General features: G+C 62.6%; 2 protein-coding genes across 11 annotated transcripts; one reads left to right on the top strand and one right to left on the bottom strand.

Annotated features, from left to right (window-relative positions):
- Positions 1 to 461: 461 nt before the first annotated feature.
- SLC4A2 (solute carrier family 4 member 2) lies at positions 462 to 13111 on the top strand (the record flags this gene model as incomplete). The annotated part of the gene is given in 24 exon segments (NM_001082319.1): positions 462 to 575; positions 2437 to 2602; positions 2731 to 2972; positions 3052 to 3170; positions 4901 to 5133; positions 5224 to 5366; positions 6330 to 6510; positions 7960 to 8095; positions 8200 to 8365; positions 8485 to 8599; positions 8685 to 8869; positions 9034 to 9218; positions 9220 to 9230; positions 9233 to 9259; positions 9444 to 9659; positions 9743 to 9891; positions 10001 to 10195; positions 10765 to 11019; positions 11132 to 11221; positions 11368 to 11534; positions 11868 to 12121; positions 12219 to 12388; positions 12614 to 12787; positions 12884 to 13111. Coding segments are annotated over 24 exon segments (3711 nt in total). The 3' UTR covers positions 12965 to 13111.
- A 103-nt stretch (positions 13112 to 13214) lies between these two features.
- FASTK (Fas activated serine/threonine kinase) lies at positions 13215 to 17390 on the bottom strand. 10 transcript variants are annotated; one of them, XM_008263901.5, is made up of 10 exons: positions 16904 to 17390; positions 15987 to 16400; positions 15330 to 15509; positions 15077 to 15216; positions 14450 to 14663; positions 14196 to 14355; positions 13902 to 13993; positions 13694 to 13829; positions 13503 to 13617; positions 13215 to 13424 (listed from the first exon to the last, which is right to left on the bottom strand). In XM_008263901.5, exons 2-10 carry the CDS (start codon positions 16378 to 16380, stop codon positions 13317 to 13319), a joined length of 1539 nt encoding a protein of 512 aa, XP_008262123.1. In that variant the 5' UTR covers positions 16381 to 16400; positions 16904 to 17390; the 3' UTR covers positions 13215 to 13316. The 10 variants fall into 10 exon arrangements, with proteins under 10 accessions (XP_008262123.1, XP_002715095.2, XP_008262122.2 ...); XM_002715049.5 differs by having other exon boundaries at positions 17155 to 17369; XM_008263900.5 differs by having other exon boundaries at positions 15077 to 15213; positions 17155 to 17364.
- Between the last annotated feature and the right edge of the window lie 58 nt (positions 17391 to 17448).

Here is a 17448-nt window from a genome sequence, read left to right as displayed (position 1 = left end):
TCTGGGCCCCCTCCAGAATCCTCTCTCTCCCTCCGCTTCCTCGCGGGCAGCCTGCCCCTCCTCCCTGCAGCTTCTGCTCCGCGGGTGTCTCCCTCTCCCCACCACACCCCTGTCTCTGGTCTCGGGCCCACCTCCCGGGTTCCTGTTTCTGCCTGGGCCCTCACTCCCGTTCTCCCTCCACTCTTTATCGTTCCCTCCCTGATCTCTGCCGCGCTCGCTTCCTCCCCCTCCCGTCCTTGCGCTCAGTCCCTTGGCGCTTCGTGGCTACCTCCTTCTCACTCCTCTTCTCTCTCTCTGTTCGTCTCTCTCCTTCCTATAAATAACTCTCCTCTTTGCTCTCGCCGCCTCTGAGGGCCACCCTTTCGGCTCTTCGAAGTCGAAGGGGATCCTGAGCATCGAGGGGACCCGCGTGGCGGGCGCCTGGCCTGCTCAGATGGTGATCGGTCCTCTCCCCCACCCAGGTTATGCCTCCGCCTTGTTGCTCTGAAAGCCGCAGCGACAGCGAAAAGGGCTAAGATTTGGCCATGAGCAGCGCCCCCCGGCGCCCCGCCTCGGGCGCAGATTCTTTCAGAACGGTGAGTGTTGCCTGCGGGGTCCTTCGCCGCCCCCCCCCCCGCCCATGCTGGCGGCCACAGCTGCTCTGGCACAGGGTTCACGCCAACCGGGTGCGCGCTTGTGTGTGTGTATGGGTGTAAGCTCGGAGAAGGAGGCTGTGGTGTTTTGGGGAGACCTACTGCCATCCCTACCCTGGTCTTGCAACTTGTGGCGCGATCGAGAACCTTTCAATCCTTGGGGAAAGAGTTAAAGACTGTTTCTTGAAGACCTAGACGGTAGTTTAGCCTTAGTGGAACAGGAGCCTTGGAAATCCTGGGTCTCCAACCCTGCGACCCCTTCAGACCCGGCCTTGGTACGGCACGGAGGCTCGCGCGCAGCGCCTCTCTGGCTAGGACTTGCGTCTACGGCTGGCTCCGCCCCCGCCCCGCCCCCTGCCCCACGTGCTCCCCAGGCCCGCCCCTCCGCTCCCCCGCCCCCCACGTGGCCGCCGCCCCACGTGGCCCCCTCCAGATTTCCCTAAGGAGGCTAATGATTAACCCCAGGTGCCACAGTCAGCCCTGTAATTGGTCACTTTGGCCCAGTAGGGCACGTGACTGGGAAGGGGTGCGGGCCCGTGCCCTTCCCCTCTTTCCCGTGTTCACCCCTGCCGGTCATGGACTTCCTCCTGCGGCCTCAGGTGCGAGGGGTCCGCCGCCCCTCCCCCCTCCCCAGGCTGGCTCCCTGCGCCCTCTCCCGCCTGCTTCCTCCTGCGGTTCTGCTTCTGGTGGGAGCCGGGCTCCAGCTGTGGCGATGGGCTGGGCAGGAGCCCTCTGTGCAAAGGAGAAGCCAGCCTGACCCTGTCGTCCTCTCGTATCCAGTGTCCCCGCCGGCTCCAGCGGCTCCAGCTCCCCACTCCTCGGTGTCTCCCCAGGACCCGCCCTTCACCCTGGCCCTCCTACCCTGGCTCTTCCTTGCGCTAGCCGCCGGTATTGCCATGGAGGGGCTGCCTACCCCCGCCCCTGGAGGTCCCGATGCCCTTGAAGTGCAGAAGCTCCTGAGCAAATATTTGGCGGCGCCCAGAGCAGAGACCGGCAGGGGGTGGGTGGGGGGCTGGACCAAGGCTGCCCGCCCCAGCTCTGCTGGGCTAAGCTCTCCCAGGCGCCACCGCAGTCCCTGCCTGCCCGGCTGGCCCTGCCCTGGCTGTCTGCTGCTGCTGCCGCGCTCCGCAGGATGACTCAGGTGGGGGGAGTGGGGGTGGGGTGAGGGGCGGGGCTCGCTGCCTGAGGGGCTGGTGGGGCCAGGCTTGCTGCTGTGAATAGGGGGCTCTGCTGGCTAGGTGAAGGGTGCATGTTCCTGTCCCTAGTAGGGCTGGGTGTGCGTGACTCATGCCTACTCTGAATCAGTTAGCTTGTGGGGGCCGCCAGAACTTACTTTTGGGGCTCAGCAGGTTTCCTGTAGCCAAAAGGAGTTTCTTCACTCTCTGCCATGTGGACTGCCCAGTTAGCACACCCTCCCTCCAGGCTGCAGAAGGGCTGGACACACGGGATGTCTGCTGGGATCTCCAGACTGGGCCCTTTCGCCTGCCCCAGAACTGATGGACACTGACTGCAAGACAGGGTCCGGGCAGCCGGGGGGTGACTGAGTTCCTGGCATTGGAGGGAACAGATTATGGGGGGTATCAGATCCCAGATTTGAGGGGACCGTTTGCCGAAGAGTGTGTTGGAGGGGGGAGACTGCTGGGGGTGGGAGAGGGTACTGGGTCCCTGGTGTTAGGGAGGGTACTGGCAGCCAGGGATCCACTGCCCGGAGGCTACTGGATCTCCAGCGCTGGGCAGGGTAGGGTTTTGGAGTCCAGTTCCCAGTGAGCCCCTGTGTGACCTCGGCTACCCCTCTTCTTTGCAGCCAGAGCCAGAGAGCTTGGGCCCTGGGACACCTGGGTTCCCGGAACAGGAGGAGGATGAACTGCACCGCACCCTGGGCGTGGAGCGGTTTGAAGAGATCCTACAGGAAGCCGGGTCTCGTGGAGGGGAGGAACCAGGCCGCAGCTATGGGGAGGAAGACTTTGAATGTGAGGGACAGGCAGGGGTGCGGGGGAGGCAGAGAGCTCAGGCTCGGCTGAGCTAGGGCTGGGGTTGGGGGCCAGGATGGCTGGGGGGGACTCTGCCTGCCAGCAGCCAAGCCCCTTCCTCCCTGCAGACCACCGGCAGTCCTCTCACCACATCCATCACCCGCTGTCCACCCACCTTCCACCGGATGCTCGCCGCCGCAAGACCCCTCAGGGCCCAGGACGGAAGCCTCGAAGGCGCCCTGGAGCCTCCCCAACTGGAGAAACCCCCACCATTGAGGAGGGGGAGGAAGATGAGGAAGAGGCCAATGAGGCTGAGGGGGCCAGGGCACCCACTGAGCCATCCCCCGCCTCCACTCCCTCTTCGGTACAGGTGAGGGAGGCCCTGGGCACTTGGGGAAGCCTGCAGGGCCCTGGCCTGTCCCTTCTGCCCACAAGGGTCCGTGTCGCAGTTCTTTCTCCAGGAGGATGAAGGTGCGGAGCGGAAGGCAGAGAGGACCAGCCCATCTCCTCCTACACTGCTGCCCCACCAAGAGGCAGCCCCTTGGGCCACCAAAGGGGCCCAGACGGGGTAAGTACACCCCAGTCAACAAGTGGCTCTCCCTTGCTAGAGCGCTGAGGTGATGCACGGAAAAGAGTGGACCGTGAAGTCATCAGGCTGGGGTTCAAGTTGGCCCATGGTCTGTAGAGTAGGTGTAATAGAAGCCTTCTCACTGGGTGGTGTAGGGATTAAAGGGTGTTGTGAGCTAAGATTCTAAGTGTGGTTTGGCCAGGCAAGGAACAGATAGGCTAAGCTGCCCCCCACCCCTCGCTTGGCCCTCCACCCTTCATGTCAGAAGTGGCATCGAGCTATGGCCGGGGAACTGAACTGGTGGCCTCCCAGTGCTGCCCCAGGGTTGGAGAAGAATAGGGAACCCCCATCATTCCTGGGGAGCTGCTCGTCCACCCCAGTTGGAAACCGAGAGTTATCATGTGACACGGCTCCAGGATGCTGTCCCTGCACGCAGTGGCCTGGCTCAGACAGAGCGTCAGTACCAGCAGGAGACTAGAGTTGAGTTTGGGGGCACTAGTCAGGGACGGCTTCCTGGAGGAAATGACTTTGAGCCTGTCTGAAGGTCGCTGCTATCACAGACCTGTTGTGTTCTGGGTGCCAGGTAGTGCGAAGGGCTGACGGAGGTGCAGAGTGCAGGGGCACGCCGAGGAGACGGGCTGTGCGGATGGAGCTGGCCTCTGATGTCAGCCAGCCGGGAGGAAGCAGGAGCCTCGGAGAAGGCCTGGCTTGGAGACGGGATGGGGGCAGTGGACAAGGGTGTGCACAGTGAGGGCTCCGAGGACGGGAGTGGATGAGAGGGCCTGGCAGTGGACAGCTCTGTCATAGGAGGGGAAGTAGGCTTGGAGCAATGGAGCATCTCAGTATCAAGAGAGGAGGACAGGGAGGCAGGTGGGGTCGGGCCTGGGGCGCTGACACAGAATGGGGAGAGCAGCAGAAGTCAGCGCCTGCCAAGGATGAGGCATTTGAATTTGGTTGTTTTCGTTTGTTTTGTTTTATTAATTCGAAAGGCAAGAGAACTCTCGCATCCTTTGGTTTATTCCCCCTAAATGCCCACAGCCACCAAGGCTGGGCCAGGCCAAAGCCAGGAGTCTGGGTCTCTCACATGGGTGGCAAGCTCCCACGAACCTGAGCCACCAGCCCCGCCTCCCAGAGTGTGCGTTATCAGGAAGCTGGAATGAGGAGCAGAGCCGGGGCTCAGACACTGTAGTCTGGGACGCCGGCGTTCCAAGCAGTGTCTTAACTGCTAGGATAGCGCCCAGTCCAGGATGAGATATTTGTGCCCTCCCCACAAGCTCAGGGAAGCCATCGGCAGCTTCCAAGGCCTGTTCCACCTCAAAGACCCCTTTAATTAGTGATGCCTAACTCTGGCCACCTCCCGAGTCCTGTGGTAGGGGTGTGTGGGGGCAGGGCTGAGGGGCTAGGGACTGAATGCAAAGTAATGTTTTTGATCACCTGCTGCGAGCCACGCCCTGCCCTGGTGCTTTTCCCAAATTTCACCTCTCTTAGCACCATGAGGGGTTTAGCCCCACTCTGCTGAGCAGTTGATGTTGGTGGGGGTACTTGTTCAGGGCGCACAGCTAGAGACTGCTTCCGGAAGTCTCCCACTTCCTGCACCCACCTTCTGAGGGGGGGGGAGAGCATAGGACGGGGGCGGGGGGGTCTGGTCCCCATCCTGCATTCCCCTGTGTGGTGCTGGGTGTAGGGGAGAAGGCCACTTTCTTGGGCTCAAGGCTGCTCTGTCTCTCCAGAGTCCCGGTGGAAGAGGTGGCAGTGGTGGCCAGTGGCACAGCAGGAGGAGATAACGGGGGTGCCTCCGGGCGCCCCCTGACCAAAGCCCAGCCCGGGCATCGCAGCTACAACCTTCAGGAGAGGCGGCGCATTGGGAGCATGACCGGGGCCGAGCAGGCGCTACTGCCCCGCGTGCCCACAGATGAGAGCGAGGCGCAGACGCTGGCCACAGCCGACCTAGACCTCATGAAGAGTGAGTGCTGGGGCCTGGGCCGAGGCTGGTGCTGGTAGGAAGAGGAGTGTGAGAAAGGGGAAGGCTGACTCAGACTCTGTCCCTGGCCAGGTCACCGGTTTGAGGACGTTCCTGGGGTGCGGCGGCACTTGGTGCGGAAGAATGCCAAAGGGTCAGCTCAGAGCAGCCGGGAAGGGCGAGAGCCTGGCCCCACGCCTCGCTCGCGACCCCGGGCCCCCCACAAGCCCCACGAGGTACCGTTCCCTGCATCAAGGCTGCCCCACCGTCTCTCCAACCATCTTCTCTCTAGCCTCTGGGGCAGCAGCAAGCTCACGCTCCGCTCCGGGGCCACCCGCTCTGGTCGCCACGGTTGCAGGAGTGCAACGGGCACATCTGAGCGTTGTGGTTATGATTCATGCCGGAGACATTGCGGATGTGTGCGTGTCGTGGCCGTCTTCTGGCAAGGTGGCAGTGAGGTGTTTGGGGAGCAGCTGCCTTTTTCTGGTTTGAACAAAGGGACCCTGTGGGCCAGAGGTAGCCGTGTGCGGCCCTGTGCTTCGTTTTCCAAACCCAGTTATCTCTGTGCTCACGGGCCCCTCCCAACAGTTTGTGAGGAAGGCGGTGCAGGTGGAGGCAGCCGTAAACCAGGCGGCTGTATCTTGGCCAAGGTCACTTCGTTACTGAGTGGCACTGCCCGTCGTCGACTCCAGGGCTCTGATCCTGAACTCTGTGTATATTTTTGAGCCTTTTTATTGAGGTATAACAGTTGTACAGGTATTTCCAGTCGTCTCCAGCGTCCAGCTCAGTGTTGCTCATGCGACACCTGGAAAACTGCCACCTAGATAGAGGCCGTCCCCACACGCATGGTCAGTGGCCTTCAGTGGCGCCCACCCTCCTGTCAGTTGCAATGAATTTTGCCGCTTCTTGCATGCACATGGATAGCATCACGCAGGTCACTGCTCCATCTAAAGTGCGAGTACAGCAAGCGCTGGCTCGGGTAGCACGCCAAGCAGCTTATGTGCCTTTCATTTAATTCTCATAGCCCTTTGGGGTGGGCAACAGACAGGTTGGTCGGGACCTCGGGCCCTCTGGGCTGTGAGCTGGGGGGGGGGGGGGCTGACTTGCTCCGCGCTGAGACCCATCCCTGTGGAGGGGTGGGGGTGGGGGGAGCGGCCTTGGCTCCGCACCCTGCAGTGCCCTTCTCATCTCGCCCCAAGGTGTTTGTGGAGCTGAACGAGTTGCTCTTGGACAAGAACCAGGAGCCTCAGTGGCGGGAGACGGCTCGCTGGATCAAATTTGAGGAGGACGTGGAGGAGGAGACGGAGCGCTGGGGGAAGCCTCACGTCGCCTCTCTGTCGTTCCGCAGTCTCCTGGAGCTCCGGCGGACCCTGGCCCATGGTAACCTGCACGTCCTCTCCCCAGAAAGCCCCCGCTCTTTGGCCTGTTCTCTGAGAGCACTGTGTGTGGTCCCTCGCCCCGGCGTCCCAGGGGTTCTGCAGGGCGGGAGTGACGCTGCCCTCATGTGTCTAGCGTTGGCAGTGAGCAGGTTCTCTGCGCCTGATGTTTTCAATGACGCATTTCAGGGTGGCAAGCTTTTTTTTTTTTTTTTTTTTAAGATTTATTTTATTTATTTGAAAGAGTTACAGAGAGAGGTAGAGCCAGAGAGAAAGAGGTCTTCCTTTCTGTTGATCCATGCCCCAAATGACCACAACGGCTGATCAGGAGCTAGGAGCTTCTTCCAGGTCTCCCACACGGGTGCAGGGGCCCAAGGACTTGGGCCATCTTCCACTGCTTTCCCAGGCCACAGCAGAGAGCTGGATGGGAAGTGGAGCAGCTGGGACTTGAACCGGTGCCCCTATGGGATGCCAGCACTACAGACTGGGGCTTTAACCTGCCACGCTATAGCGCCAGCCCTTGGCAAGCTGTTTTTAAACCATTTTGACAGACAGCTCTCCAAAGCTCCTAGCATGCCTTGTGAGCGTCGTGTAGATTCTAGGGCATGTGAGCTGATCCCTAGGGTCGTGTGCGTGTCACTGATGGTGTTCCAGCCCGTGGCCGCATGCTTCCTCCTTCCCGTTGGGCAGTCACTGCCAGTTGCCGGAGGGCCTGTTCCCCAGTAGCTGAGGACCAAGAAACCTCCTGGTGGCGCTGTTTCCAAACCGAGAGTGACAAGGCTCCGAGAGAGTCTTGGCCCTTTGGGTACAGTGCCAGAGTGCGGGCACTTGACGGGCCTGTGGCTTTGCCGTGTCTGTTTTGGCTGCCGATGAACTGTTTATCCTTCAGTTCTTTGTTCCTGAAAGCTGACCTTGCCGGTGATACGACCCGGTCACTTTGAATAGACTTTTCATTTCTGTATGCAATGGTGGTGAGAAGTCTAGATGTCGCCCAGGGACAGCTCTCGGGCCTGGAGAAGTGAGGGGAAGTGGAGGGGGCTGAGGGGAAGGGGGCGTCTCCAGCTGGTTCAAGGGCTGCCACGGGGACAAGGCCGTGTCCTGCGTCCAGAGAGTGGGACAGGGACCTCGGAGCAGACACACAGCTCACCAGGAGGAAGGAGGGACTTCTGCCAGCTAGGGTGGGCGGCCTGGAGCGTCCCACTGAGGCTGGGTGCTCCCCACATGGAGCATCTGTTAGTGAGTGTTGATGGTCTCTGCTGAGCCTCATGCCATTCCAGAGGGGCGGTCAGGGTGCAGAGAGAGGTCAGGGTGACATGGACATCAGGGACACTCCAGCCCTCTTATTTGTAGGCTTGTGCCCATGCCCTGGTCACACCCAGCTGGATGCCCCCATCCACGACCAGCTCACCCACCATGGTTCTCTGGGGAAATCTCCATGCCGCCTCTCTCCTAGGGGCTGTGCTCTTGGACCTGGACCAGCAGACCCTGCCTGGGGTGGCCCACCAGGTGGTGGAGCAGATGGTCATCTCTGACCAGATCAAGGCCGAGGACAGAGCCAACGTGCTGCGGGCCCTGCTGCTGAAACACAGGTGAGGCCCTTTGGGGCAGGGGGGCCCTACTTCCTCCTTCCCGCCTGTCCCTGGCGGCCCCTGCCGTCACCCTTGTCAACCTTGCTGCCCTCTGCTCCCATCAGCCACCCGAGTGATGAGAAGGACTTTTCCTTCCCCCGCAACATCTCGGCCGGCTCCCTGGGCTCCCTGCTGGGCCATCACCACGGCCAGGGGGCCGAGAGCGACCCTCATGTCACTGAGCCCCTCATTGGAGGAATTCCCGAGACCCGGCTGGATGTGGAACGAGAGGTGAGGGGACAGCAGCGCTGCCTGGGGCTGCTGGCAGGACTGTGAGCGAGCCTGGGTGTGAGCATGCAGCGGGAGGCGCCCACCCGGGCTGAGTTCCCTCCTCTCCCGTGTTCCCCCAGCGCGAGCTGCCCCCCTCGGCCCCGCCGGCCGGCATCACACGTTCCAAGTCCAAGCACGAGCTGAAGCTGCTGGAGAAGATCCCGGAGAACGCCGAGGCCACGGTGGTCCTTGTGGGTATGTGGGGCGAGTCTCGGGGCAGAGGGGGCTCTGCAGCCAGGCCTGGCGCCTGCGCTCGCCCACGACGGCCTCCTGCCTCTAGGCTGCGTGGAGTTCCTCTCCCGCCCCACCATGGCCTTCGTGCGGCTGCGGGAGGCTGTGGAACTGGATGCTGTGCTGGAGGTGCCCGTGCCTGTGCGCTTCCTCTTCCTGCTGCTGGGCCCGAGCAGCGCCAACATGGACTACCACGAGATCGGCCGCTCCATCTCCACCCTCATGTCGGACAAGGTCAGTGTCCATCCGTCCGTCCTCCTCCGGGTCCTGGTCCTCCTGGCCAACCTCAGCCCCACCCCCACCCCCACCCCCAATGCCCACGGATCGTGCTCAGCCCCGGCTCTCTGCCCTCGAGCCTCCCACTTGTGCCCTTCCCAATCGCCGTCCTGCTTTGGTAGCAATTCCACGAGGCGGCCTACCTGGCAGACGAGCGCGAGGACCTGCTGACCGCCATCAACGCCTTCCTGGACTGCAGTGTGGTGCTGCCGCCCTCCGAAGTGCAGGGCGAGGAGCTGCTGCGCTCCGTCGCCCATTTCCAGCGCCAGATGCTCAAGAAGCGGGAGGAGCAGGGCCGGCTGCTGCCACCCGGGGCTGGGCTGGAGCCCAAGTCTGCCCAAGATAAGGGTACGGGCCCGTGCCGGCCTGGGGCCGCCTCGAGGAGGGAGCGGGGTGCACAGGAGGGCTCTAGGGGCACCCTGGGAGAGGCCTGGGTTGCAGTGCTCTTGGCGACGGGCTGCGTGCACAGAGGAGGGCCGGGTAGCATGGCAGGAGGGGCCCACGGGGGCCCTGACGGAGGCCTGGGTTGCAGCGCTCCTGCAGATGGTAGAGGCAGCAGGTGCAGCTGAAGATGATCCCCTGCGGCGGACTGGCCGGCCCTTCGGGGGCCTGATCCGTGACGTGCGGCGCCGCTACCCACACTACCTGAGCGACTTCCGGGACGCGCTCGACCCCCAGTGTGTGGCTGCTGTCATCTTCATCTACTTTGCCGCCCTGTCTCCTGCCATCACCTTTGGGGGGCTGCTGGGTAAGCAGAGACCTCGGCTGGGGCAGAGACCTTCGGGGGGCTGCGCGGGACCCTGCTGCAGCTGCTTGCTACTACGTCCTCAGGAGAGAAGACGCAGGACCTGATAGGGGTGTCGGAGCTGATCATGTCCACGGCGCTGCAGGGTGTGATCTTCTGCCTGCTGGGGGCTCAGCCACTGCTGGTGATCGGCTTCTCCGGGCCTTTGCTGGTCTTCGAGGAGGCCTTCTTCACGGTGGGCGCTCCTCCTGCCCAGTTCCAGCTGCCTCCCCCCGCCCCCGGCCCAGACACCCACCTCGTTAAGTCGCCACTGACTCTGACAGCTCCCTGTGCCCCGCCCGCAGTTCTGTAGCAGCAACCAGCTGGAGTACCTGGTGGGCCGCGTGTGGATCGGCTTCTGGCTGGTGCTGCTGGCGCTGCTCATGGTGGCCCTGGAGGGCAGCTTCCTGGTCCGCTTTGTCTCCCGCTTCACCCAGGAGATCTTCGCCTTTCTCATCTCCCTCATCTTCATCTACGAGACCTTCTACAAGCTGATCAAGGTGGGCGGGAGCCAGGGCCTACCCTGTCCCATCTCGCGGTTCTTCCTTTGGGTTGGGGGCCCGGCTGGGCTGCAGCATCCCCAAGCCAGTCTGGGCTTGGGTTTGTGGAGCCTACAGGGCTGGGACTTCTTGTTCTTCCTGCTCCCACTGAGTCTCCCTGTCACCAACACACAAACCAGGGTTTCAAATCTTTCAAAAATCCAGCACGTGTTTAATAACAAAGGAAACCCATGCTTCTGTCACCGTATCAACCCAGGGGTGCAGCAGTGGTGACACACATCACAGTCTGGGCATCAGGGGTGTGTGTGACAGGCTCAGGAGGTGGCACCCCAGGCTTCTTCAAGCCTGGCTGGTGCACAGCCTTCCTGCCTTCGCCTGGCTCCTTGGGGCCCTCTCCTCATCCCATTCAGCCCCATGGTTGGTGCTGGTTCTCTGGATCATTTTCCCAGTCCAATAAGAGAAACTCCTTGAAGGCAGGGCGGGCTTTTCCCCACCCACGGACAGCTGAGTGCCGGGAACCTTCTCTGCAGTCCAGCTGATGGAGTCCTTTGTGGACCTCCCCTCTCCAGATCTTCCAGGAACACCCGCTGCACGGCTGTTCCGTCTCCAACAGCTCAGAGACAGACAGCAGCGAGAACGCCACCTGGGCCGGGGCAGGATCCACGCTGGGGCCGGCCAACAGGAGCTCAGCTGGACAGGCCGGGCAGGGGAGGCCCCGGGGCCAGCCCAACACAGCCCTGCTGTCGCTGGTGCTCATGGCTGGCACCTTCTTCATTGCCTTCTTCCTGCGCAAATTCAAGAACAGCCGGTTCTTCCCTGGCCGGGTGCGTGGGCTTGCGGGCTGCAGGGAGCCGGGCCAGGGTAGAGGTGACTTGTTGGGGGGTGAGAGGCAGCCGCAGGGCACATGGCCTCTGAGCGCGGTGCTTGCCCACTCAGATCCGGCGGGTGATTGGGGACTTTGGGGTGCCCATTGCAATCCTCATCATGGTGCTTGTGGATTACAGCATTGAGGACACCTATACCCAGGTAAGGGGGTGGCCGTCTGTCCGGCACTGAGCTGCTTCCTCGGCCCTGGGTCCTGGGTGCTCTCTGCTCCAGCCCTCAGCCTGAGCCTGTCCTTTAACTGGGTAGATGACAAGCTTTTTCCATCCTATCCCATCTCTGCCCTCCAGAAACTGAGTGTCCCCAGTGGATTCTCAGTGACAGCCCCTGACAAGCGGGGCTGGGTCATCAACCCCCTGGGCGAGAAGAGCCCCTTCCCAGTGTGGATGATGGTTGCCAGCCTGCTGCCTGCCATCCTAGTCTTCATCCTCATCTTCATGGAGACGCAGATCACCACGTGAGTGGTCCTAGCATAGGGGCGAGGTGGGGGAGGGGGGACCAGTGTCCCTGGCCAGCATGGGCGCACAGCTGCACTGGGCAGGGGAGACCATGGAGCGTGAGGACTCTGACTGCCAGGTGGGCCGCTGGAGGTTTATTTCATAGGCAGCAGAAAACCCCACTGATGCTGGCTGGGCTGGGGACAAGGGCTGAGGGGCAGGTTCAGCTCCTCGTTGGAATTCTAGGCCTGACAGAATGGCCAGGGACCACCAAGTTCCGGAACAGACACAGGGTCTGGCTGGGGGGGGGTTCTGTGTGCAGCCTGGGCCCCGGCAGGTTTCTCCGCTCTCAGGCTGATCATCTCCAAGAAGGAGCGCATGCTGCAGAAGGGCTCCGGCTTCCACCTGGACTTGCTGCTCATCGTGGCTATGGGGGGCATCTGTGCCCTCTTTGGCCTGCCCTGGTTGGCCGCTGCCACCGTGCGCTCTGTCACTCACGCCAATGCACTCACCGTCATGAGCAAGGCTGTGGCGCCCGGGGACAAGCCCAAGATTCAGGAGGTCAAGGAGCAGCGGGTGACGGGGCTGCTGGTGGCCCTGCTTGTAGGTATGCTGCTCTTGGCCCTTCCCTCCCAGGGGCTCTGCGTCACTGGGTGGGGAATCTGTGCCAATGACATCTCCCCACGCCCCGCCCCGCCCCACAGGCCTCTCCATCGTTATCGGGGACCTGCTCCGGCAGATCCCCCTGGCCGTGCTCTTTGGAATTTTCCTGTACATGGGCGTCACATCTCTTAATGGGATTCAGTTCTATGAGCGGCTGCACCTGCTGCTCATGCCGCCCAAGCACCACCCCGACGTCACTTACGTCAAGAAGGTGAGCCCCAGCTGGAAGGGGCCTCCGTGCCTCTGCCCCATCCTGGTCTACCTGGGTCGCCCTCCCGCTCTGACGGCCCCTTTACTTTCTGTACAGACCAGGCTCTGGAAGCACTTAAGAAGGTATCTCCGTCCCCACCTCTGAGCAGGGGAAAGGGGTCAGCCCCACGCCCTGGCTGCGGCCAGCTGGTCAGAAGCCCGGGCTCAGCCTGTCTCCCCTCCCCAGGTTCGGACCCTGCGGATGCACTTGTTCACGGCCCTGCAGCTGCTCTGCCTGGCCCTGCTCTGGGCTGTCATGTCCACAGCTGCTTCCCTGGCCTTCCCCTTCATCCTCATCCTCACGGTGCCGCTCCGCATGGTGGTGCTCACCCGCATCTTCACTGAGCGAGAGATGAAATGCGTAAGGGCTCCCGTGCTCCCTCCCTCGGGCCTCTGCAGCCCCCCCCCCCCCCCCCGCCCCATCTGTCTGCTTGCTAACAGTCTCCTCCTCCCACAGCTGGACGCTAATGAGGCGGAGCCCGTGTTTGATGAGCGGGAGGGTGTGGATGAGTACAACGAGATGCCCATGCCTGTGTAGCTGCTGCCTGGAGGGACGGCCAAGGGACTGATGGACAGAGGGAACGGGGGCTGTGGGGTGCTTCCCCTGCCCTCCTTGTTTTTATTTAAATGAATAATTTAAAGCTTTCTCCTCTCCACCCCGCCCCCGCAGTAAAGTGCTTCAGCCGCCACCTACTTCTGGCCTTTTGTTTCTTGGGGGGGAGGCATGAATGGAAAAGAGGTGTAGGGGACCCCAGCCCGGCTCCCTGTCCCAGAAATGAAGCTAGCAATGGGGAAGGAAAAGGACTTTAATGAAAAACCAAAACATAGGGAGCCAAAGTGCAAATTGTCCACCCTCCATAGGGGGGCCATCCTGAACCCCATGTGATCCCTCACCCCCCTTCCGGCCCCCAGCGGAGCCCCAAGGCTTGCAGCTTCTGCCTCAGGTAGCTCTTGAGCTGGGGCAGGCCTCTCTGTGACTCCAGTTCCTCAAAGGGCAGCTGTGGGGAGAAGGCAGCAGGTTACTTGCGGGGCTGGGAGTGGGGACATGGCCGGACAGGGCAGGGCAGGCCTCTTACCGGGAGGAGCTGGTAGCCCAGCAGGCCCAGGTGCCGCTCCCTCAGGGCCCGGGAGCCCAGCAGCACCCTGCCGTCCCGGCAGAAATGCCAGCGTTCCCGCAGCATCAGCACCACCCTGGGGGCGGGGGGCAGACACAGGTCAGGGTGCGGTCGGCAACACAGCCAGGGCTCATCCGCCCTGCCTCCCTTACCTCTGGGCAGGGTCCCTGGTCGTGGGGTTAGAGGCAGCCTGGCCCTGAGGGCAGGACCTCGGTGGGTAAGGTAGGAAGGGGTCCTGGGTCCTGACGGGAAGCACAGCACCGGAGCTGCTGACACACAGCAGGAAGTCTGCAGGGGCAAGAGGGCCAGTGCCTTAGCCGAGGCCATCTCCCCAGGCCTGCTTTGCCCGCCGGGGCTTACCTGTGCAGTAGCCTGGAGGCACAGTCAGGTCCTGGCGGTATTTCTCCTCCCCCAGCAGCTGGCGCAGCCCCTCGGCTACTATGTCCTTGTGACTGAAGGGGAAAGGGCGCAGTTAGTGGAAGGTCCAAGTCGGTCCTGGTCAGGTCCTGCTGCTCTGGACAAACAGCCTTGGGGACTGTTTTGCTGTCATCAGTGCAGCCACCTGCCCAGTCCCACGGGCCCTCTGGCTGTTCTACACGACTGCTTCCAAGGCGTCCACACCCTTTGCCCCACACCCCACGCTGCCCTACCCACCTGTACTTGCAGCGGGCACGGTCGGTGATGAGCGGCTGGGGGAAGATGGGCACTTGCTGCCTTCGGGGAAGGCGGGGACCCCGGTATCCCGGGAGCTCCAGCTCCACGGCCGTGTCAAGCAAGGAGAGGTAGCGTCGCACAATCAGCGCGTGAGGGGTGCCTGTGGGGAGGTGGGGACTGGAGCTCGCTGGGTTGCAGGTGGTCCCCGCTCTCCCAGGTCCTCAGGGGCCCCACCGGCCATCCGGTCAGCATACCACTGACGTGGTTGATGAAACTCGGGGAAAATACAAAGTGCAGGGCTCTGAAGGGCAGGCACCGGAGCTGGCACAGTGACATCAGGATGTTGACCGTGGCCAGGGGTGCCACCCCTGCCTCCCGAGCCAGGATCCTCTCGAGGCAGGGCATAAACTGCTGTTCCAGGGGCAGGTAGTTCAGCCGCCCAAAGGGCAGCACCAACTTCTGTACCACCTGTGGGGCGACAGCAGGGCGTTACCCAGCACAAGTCTTCTCCAGTGAGCTGCACGCTGCACTTGGCGTGGAACACTGCTCGAGAGGCAGAAGGGTCCCTCTAGCTGCAGCATAACACAGGTTCAACAGCAGCAGCAGTGTCTTGGGCCGTGTGACGAGAGAAGGGGACGCTGCTGTGGAGTCCGGCTCTGGAGTCATCAAGGAATGAGACTGATAAAACTAGATGGTGCCCAGTGCTCTGGAAACTGCAGCTCGTTCTGCCCTCCCGCTCTTCCACAAGCACTGCACAAGCCACTGGGATGGTATCTGCGGGTGTGGTGGCCCTGGGGCACAGCGCAGAATGGCCCAGCTGCACCAAGAGGCTAGGCTGAGCCTGAGGGTGATTCAGAGAGGAGCATGGGAGGTATGCCCACCTTGCTGTTGAGCTGGGCTTCCTGGACCACCAGGAAGTGGGCAATGGCTTCCAGAAGCTGGGGCTCCCGCAGCCGGTGCCGGGCCAGGTGTCGGGCCAAGAGCACCATCACGTGGGGAGTCAGCTCTTCGGGCCTTGCTTCTGTGAGGAACAGCTTATCATGCCGGACCCTCAGGTCAGGCCCGCCCATGGGCTAGATGCCTCCGTGCCTCGGCCCCTCCCCCACCCACGTGCCTTTAAGCCCCTTCCAGCACCTGCCAGGCTGCTGATCAGATGCTGCCGTGGATGCCGCAGAAAGCGGGGGCAGCTCAGGGCAGCTTCCAACCTTTGCCCGCCGCGGAGGACGGGCTGCAGAGAGGGAGGTGGTTTCGGAGGGAGGCGGAACCTTCGCTCCTGCTCCAGGGCACACACCAGAGGCCCATCTGATGGAAAGCCTAAGACGGAGAGGGGCAGAGGCAGGCCTGCTAACAGAGCTGTGCAGCTCTGCTCTGACGGCGGGGTTAGTCAGGGAACTCCCCCCAGCCCTCTCCGTCCCATCTCCTGAGTAGGAAGGTGTGCTGAGTTTTGGTGGAAACACTGAGAAATGTTAAGTATCATGTGAACATGAGGTTATCACTATGATCTGTGGGGGAAGAGGCTGAGACAAAGATGACAAACAAGCCCTCATGGCAACTGTGACAAACTACAGTGGCTTCCCAGAGCACTACATTAGAAGGAGCCTGAACAAAGATGGAAGGAGCGTGGTTTGACTCATGTCTGCCATCAGGAGGGGAAGCAGCACCGAGCCAGCCTGGGTATGTGTCATCCGGGGCCCAGCCCGAGAGGCTGAGTGTCAGCTCCATTCTCGTTCTCTAATCTTCCATTCTTAGCGCCCATCCCTTCCCAGACGCCCTCCTCAAGCCCCTCCTCACCAAGTAAGACTGCAAGGTGCAGACACACGTGGATCGTGTGAATGTCATAGGAGGGGCAGTTTCGGATGATGAGCTGACTCAAGTCCTGCAGTGTGGCCTGCTCCACGGGAGGGGGCCGTGGCCGGGACCCCAAGAGCTGGCCCAGACGACGAAGTGCCACAGGGTAGTGGTGGGCGCGCACCTTGGTGGGGTTCTGGCCCAGCCAGCGTAGCAGCTCCCCAGGGGTCCTCGCCTGTTCCAGAAGCCGCTGCAGTCCTTGCACGTGGGGGCCTCCTCCGAGAGGCCGGTCCCCCCACTTGTTGGGCCCCAAACAGCAGGGCTGTACTGGCGGGAACAGCAGCAGGCCAGACAGCCGAGCAGGGGAGGCCTGGGCAGAGAGCAGGACTCGAAGCATGGAGTTGGGTGACGGAGACCCTGAGGGGCAGCCCAGAAGAGGGGGTGAGGTTTCCTTCAAAGGGGAGAAAGACCTGCCATCTCCTCCTAACCTCACTCCCCAGCCAGAGGGGCCTGGAGACAGAGCAACCTTGGGTGACCCCTCTGCTCTCCCCCGCCCCGCTCCTTCCAAACAGCAATCATAATGCTTCAGCGTGCTCAGCGCAGCGCTATGCACAAGGCAGCTCCACATGCATTATCTCCTCGGTGCTCCTTACACGCCTATGGGGGGGGGGGGGTCGGCAGGGCTGCCATCACTTCATTTCGCAGATGGAGAAACCAAGGCCCAGAGTGGCGAAGAGGTTAAGGCTGAGGTCATTAACCGGGTTAGTGGTTGCGCCCAGTATGGAGCCCAGGAGGCTCCAGCAATGCGCCCTCCCGACGACCACCTCCCGCTCCCGCAGGAGGCGGCGGCGGCCCGGAGGGTGGAACGCGGGCACCGCAGCCGGACAGTGCTGGGTTCCATGCTGGGCGCCCCCACTTACCAGCTGTGTGACCTTGGACAAGTAGCTTCGTCTCTCTGCCTAAGTCTCCTCACCAGTGAAATACGAATGCAGCTCCACCGCGCAGGGCGCGGGTGAGACCCGAGTGCGCAGTTTTGCAATGGCGCGGAGTCGGCGATGTCGGGGTCCCCCACACCCACCCCAGCCCAGGGACGCCAGGAGACCGTGGCCACCGCCGCTAACACCTACTCCCGCCACCCTCCCGCGGCCCGCCCCGCAGGCGCCACCCCTACATGACTCCCCAGGCCCCGCGCAGGTCGCTCCCTCAGTCGGTCTCGGGGCCCGGGGGCCGGGTTCCCCCCGCGGCCTCCTCATCCGCGGGCCACAGAGTCCGCCATCTTCCCAGCAGCCCCCGGATCGCCGCCGGGACGCCAACCCCGGCGAAGCGCTTGGCCAGCGGAGACGTGGCTCCCGGCAGGCGCTGCGAGCCAGGGCGCCGCGGGCCCCGCCCCCAGCTTCCGGGAAGTGCGCGCGCAGCACCGGGGGCGGGACCCAGGCTAGGGGGCGGGGCCACAGAACCAAACCCC

Source organism: Oryctolagus cuniculus, chromosome 7 (assembly GCF_051225735.1).
Source record: "Oryctolagus cuniculus isolate XC-2025 breed Fujian yellow rabbit chromosome 7, ASM5122573v1, whole genome shotgun sequence".
In the NCBI taxonomy this organism is placed as follows: domain Eukaryota; kingdom Metazoa; phylum Chordata; class Mammalia; order Lagomorpha; family Leporidae; genus Oryctolagus; species Oryctolagus cuniculus.
This window is presented reverse-complemented; position numbering and strand designations above follow the sequence as displayed.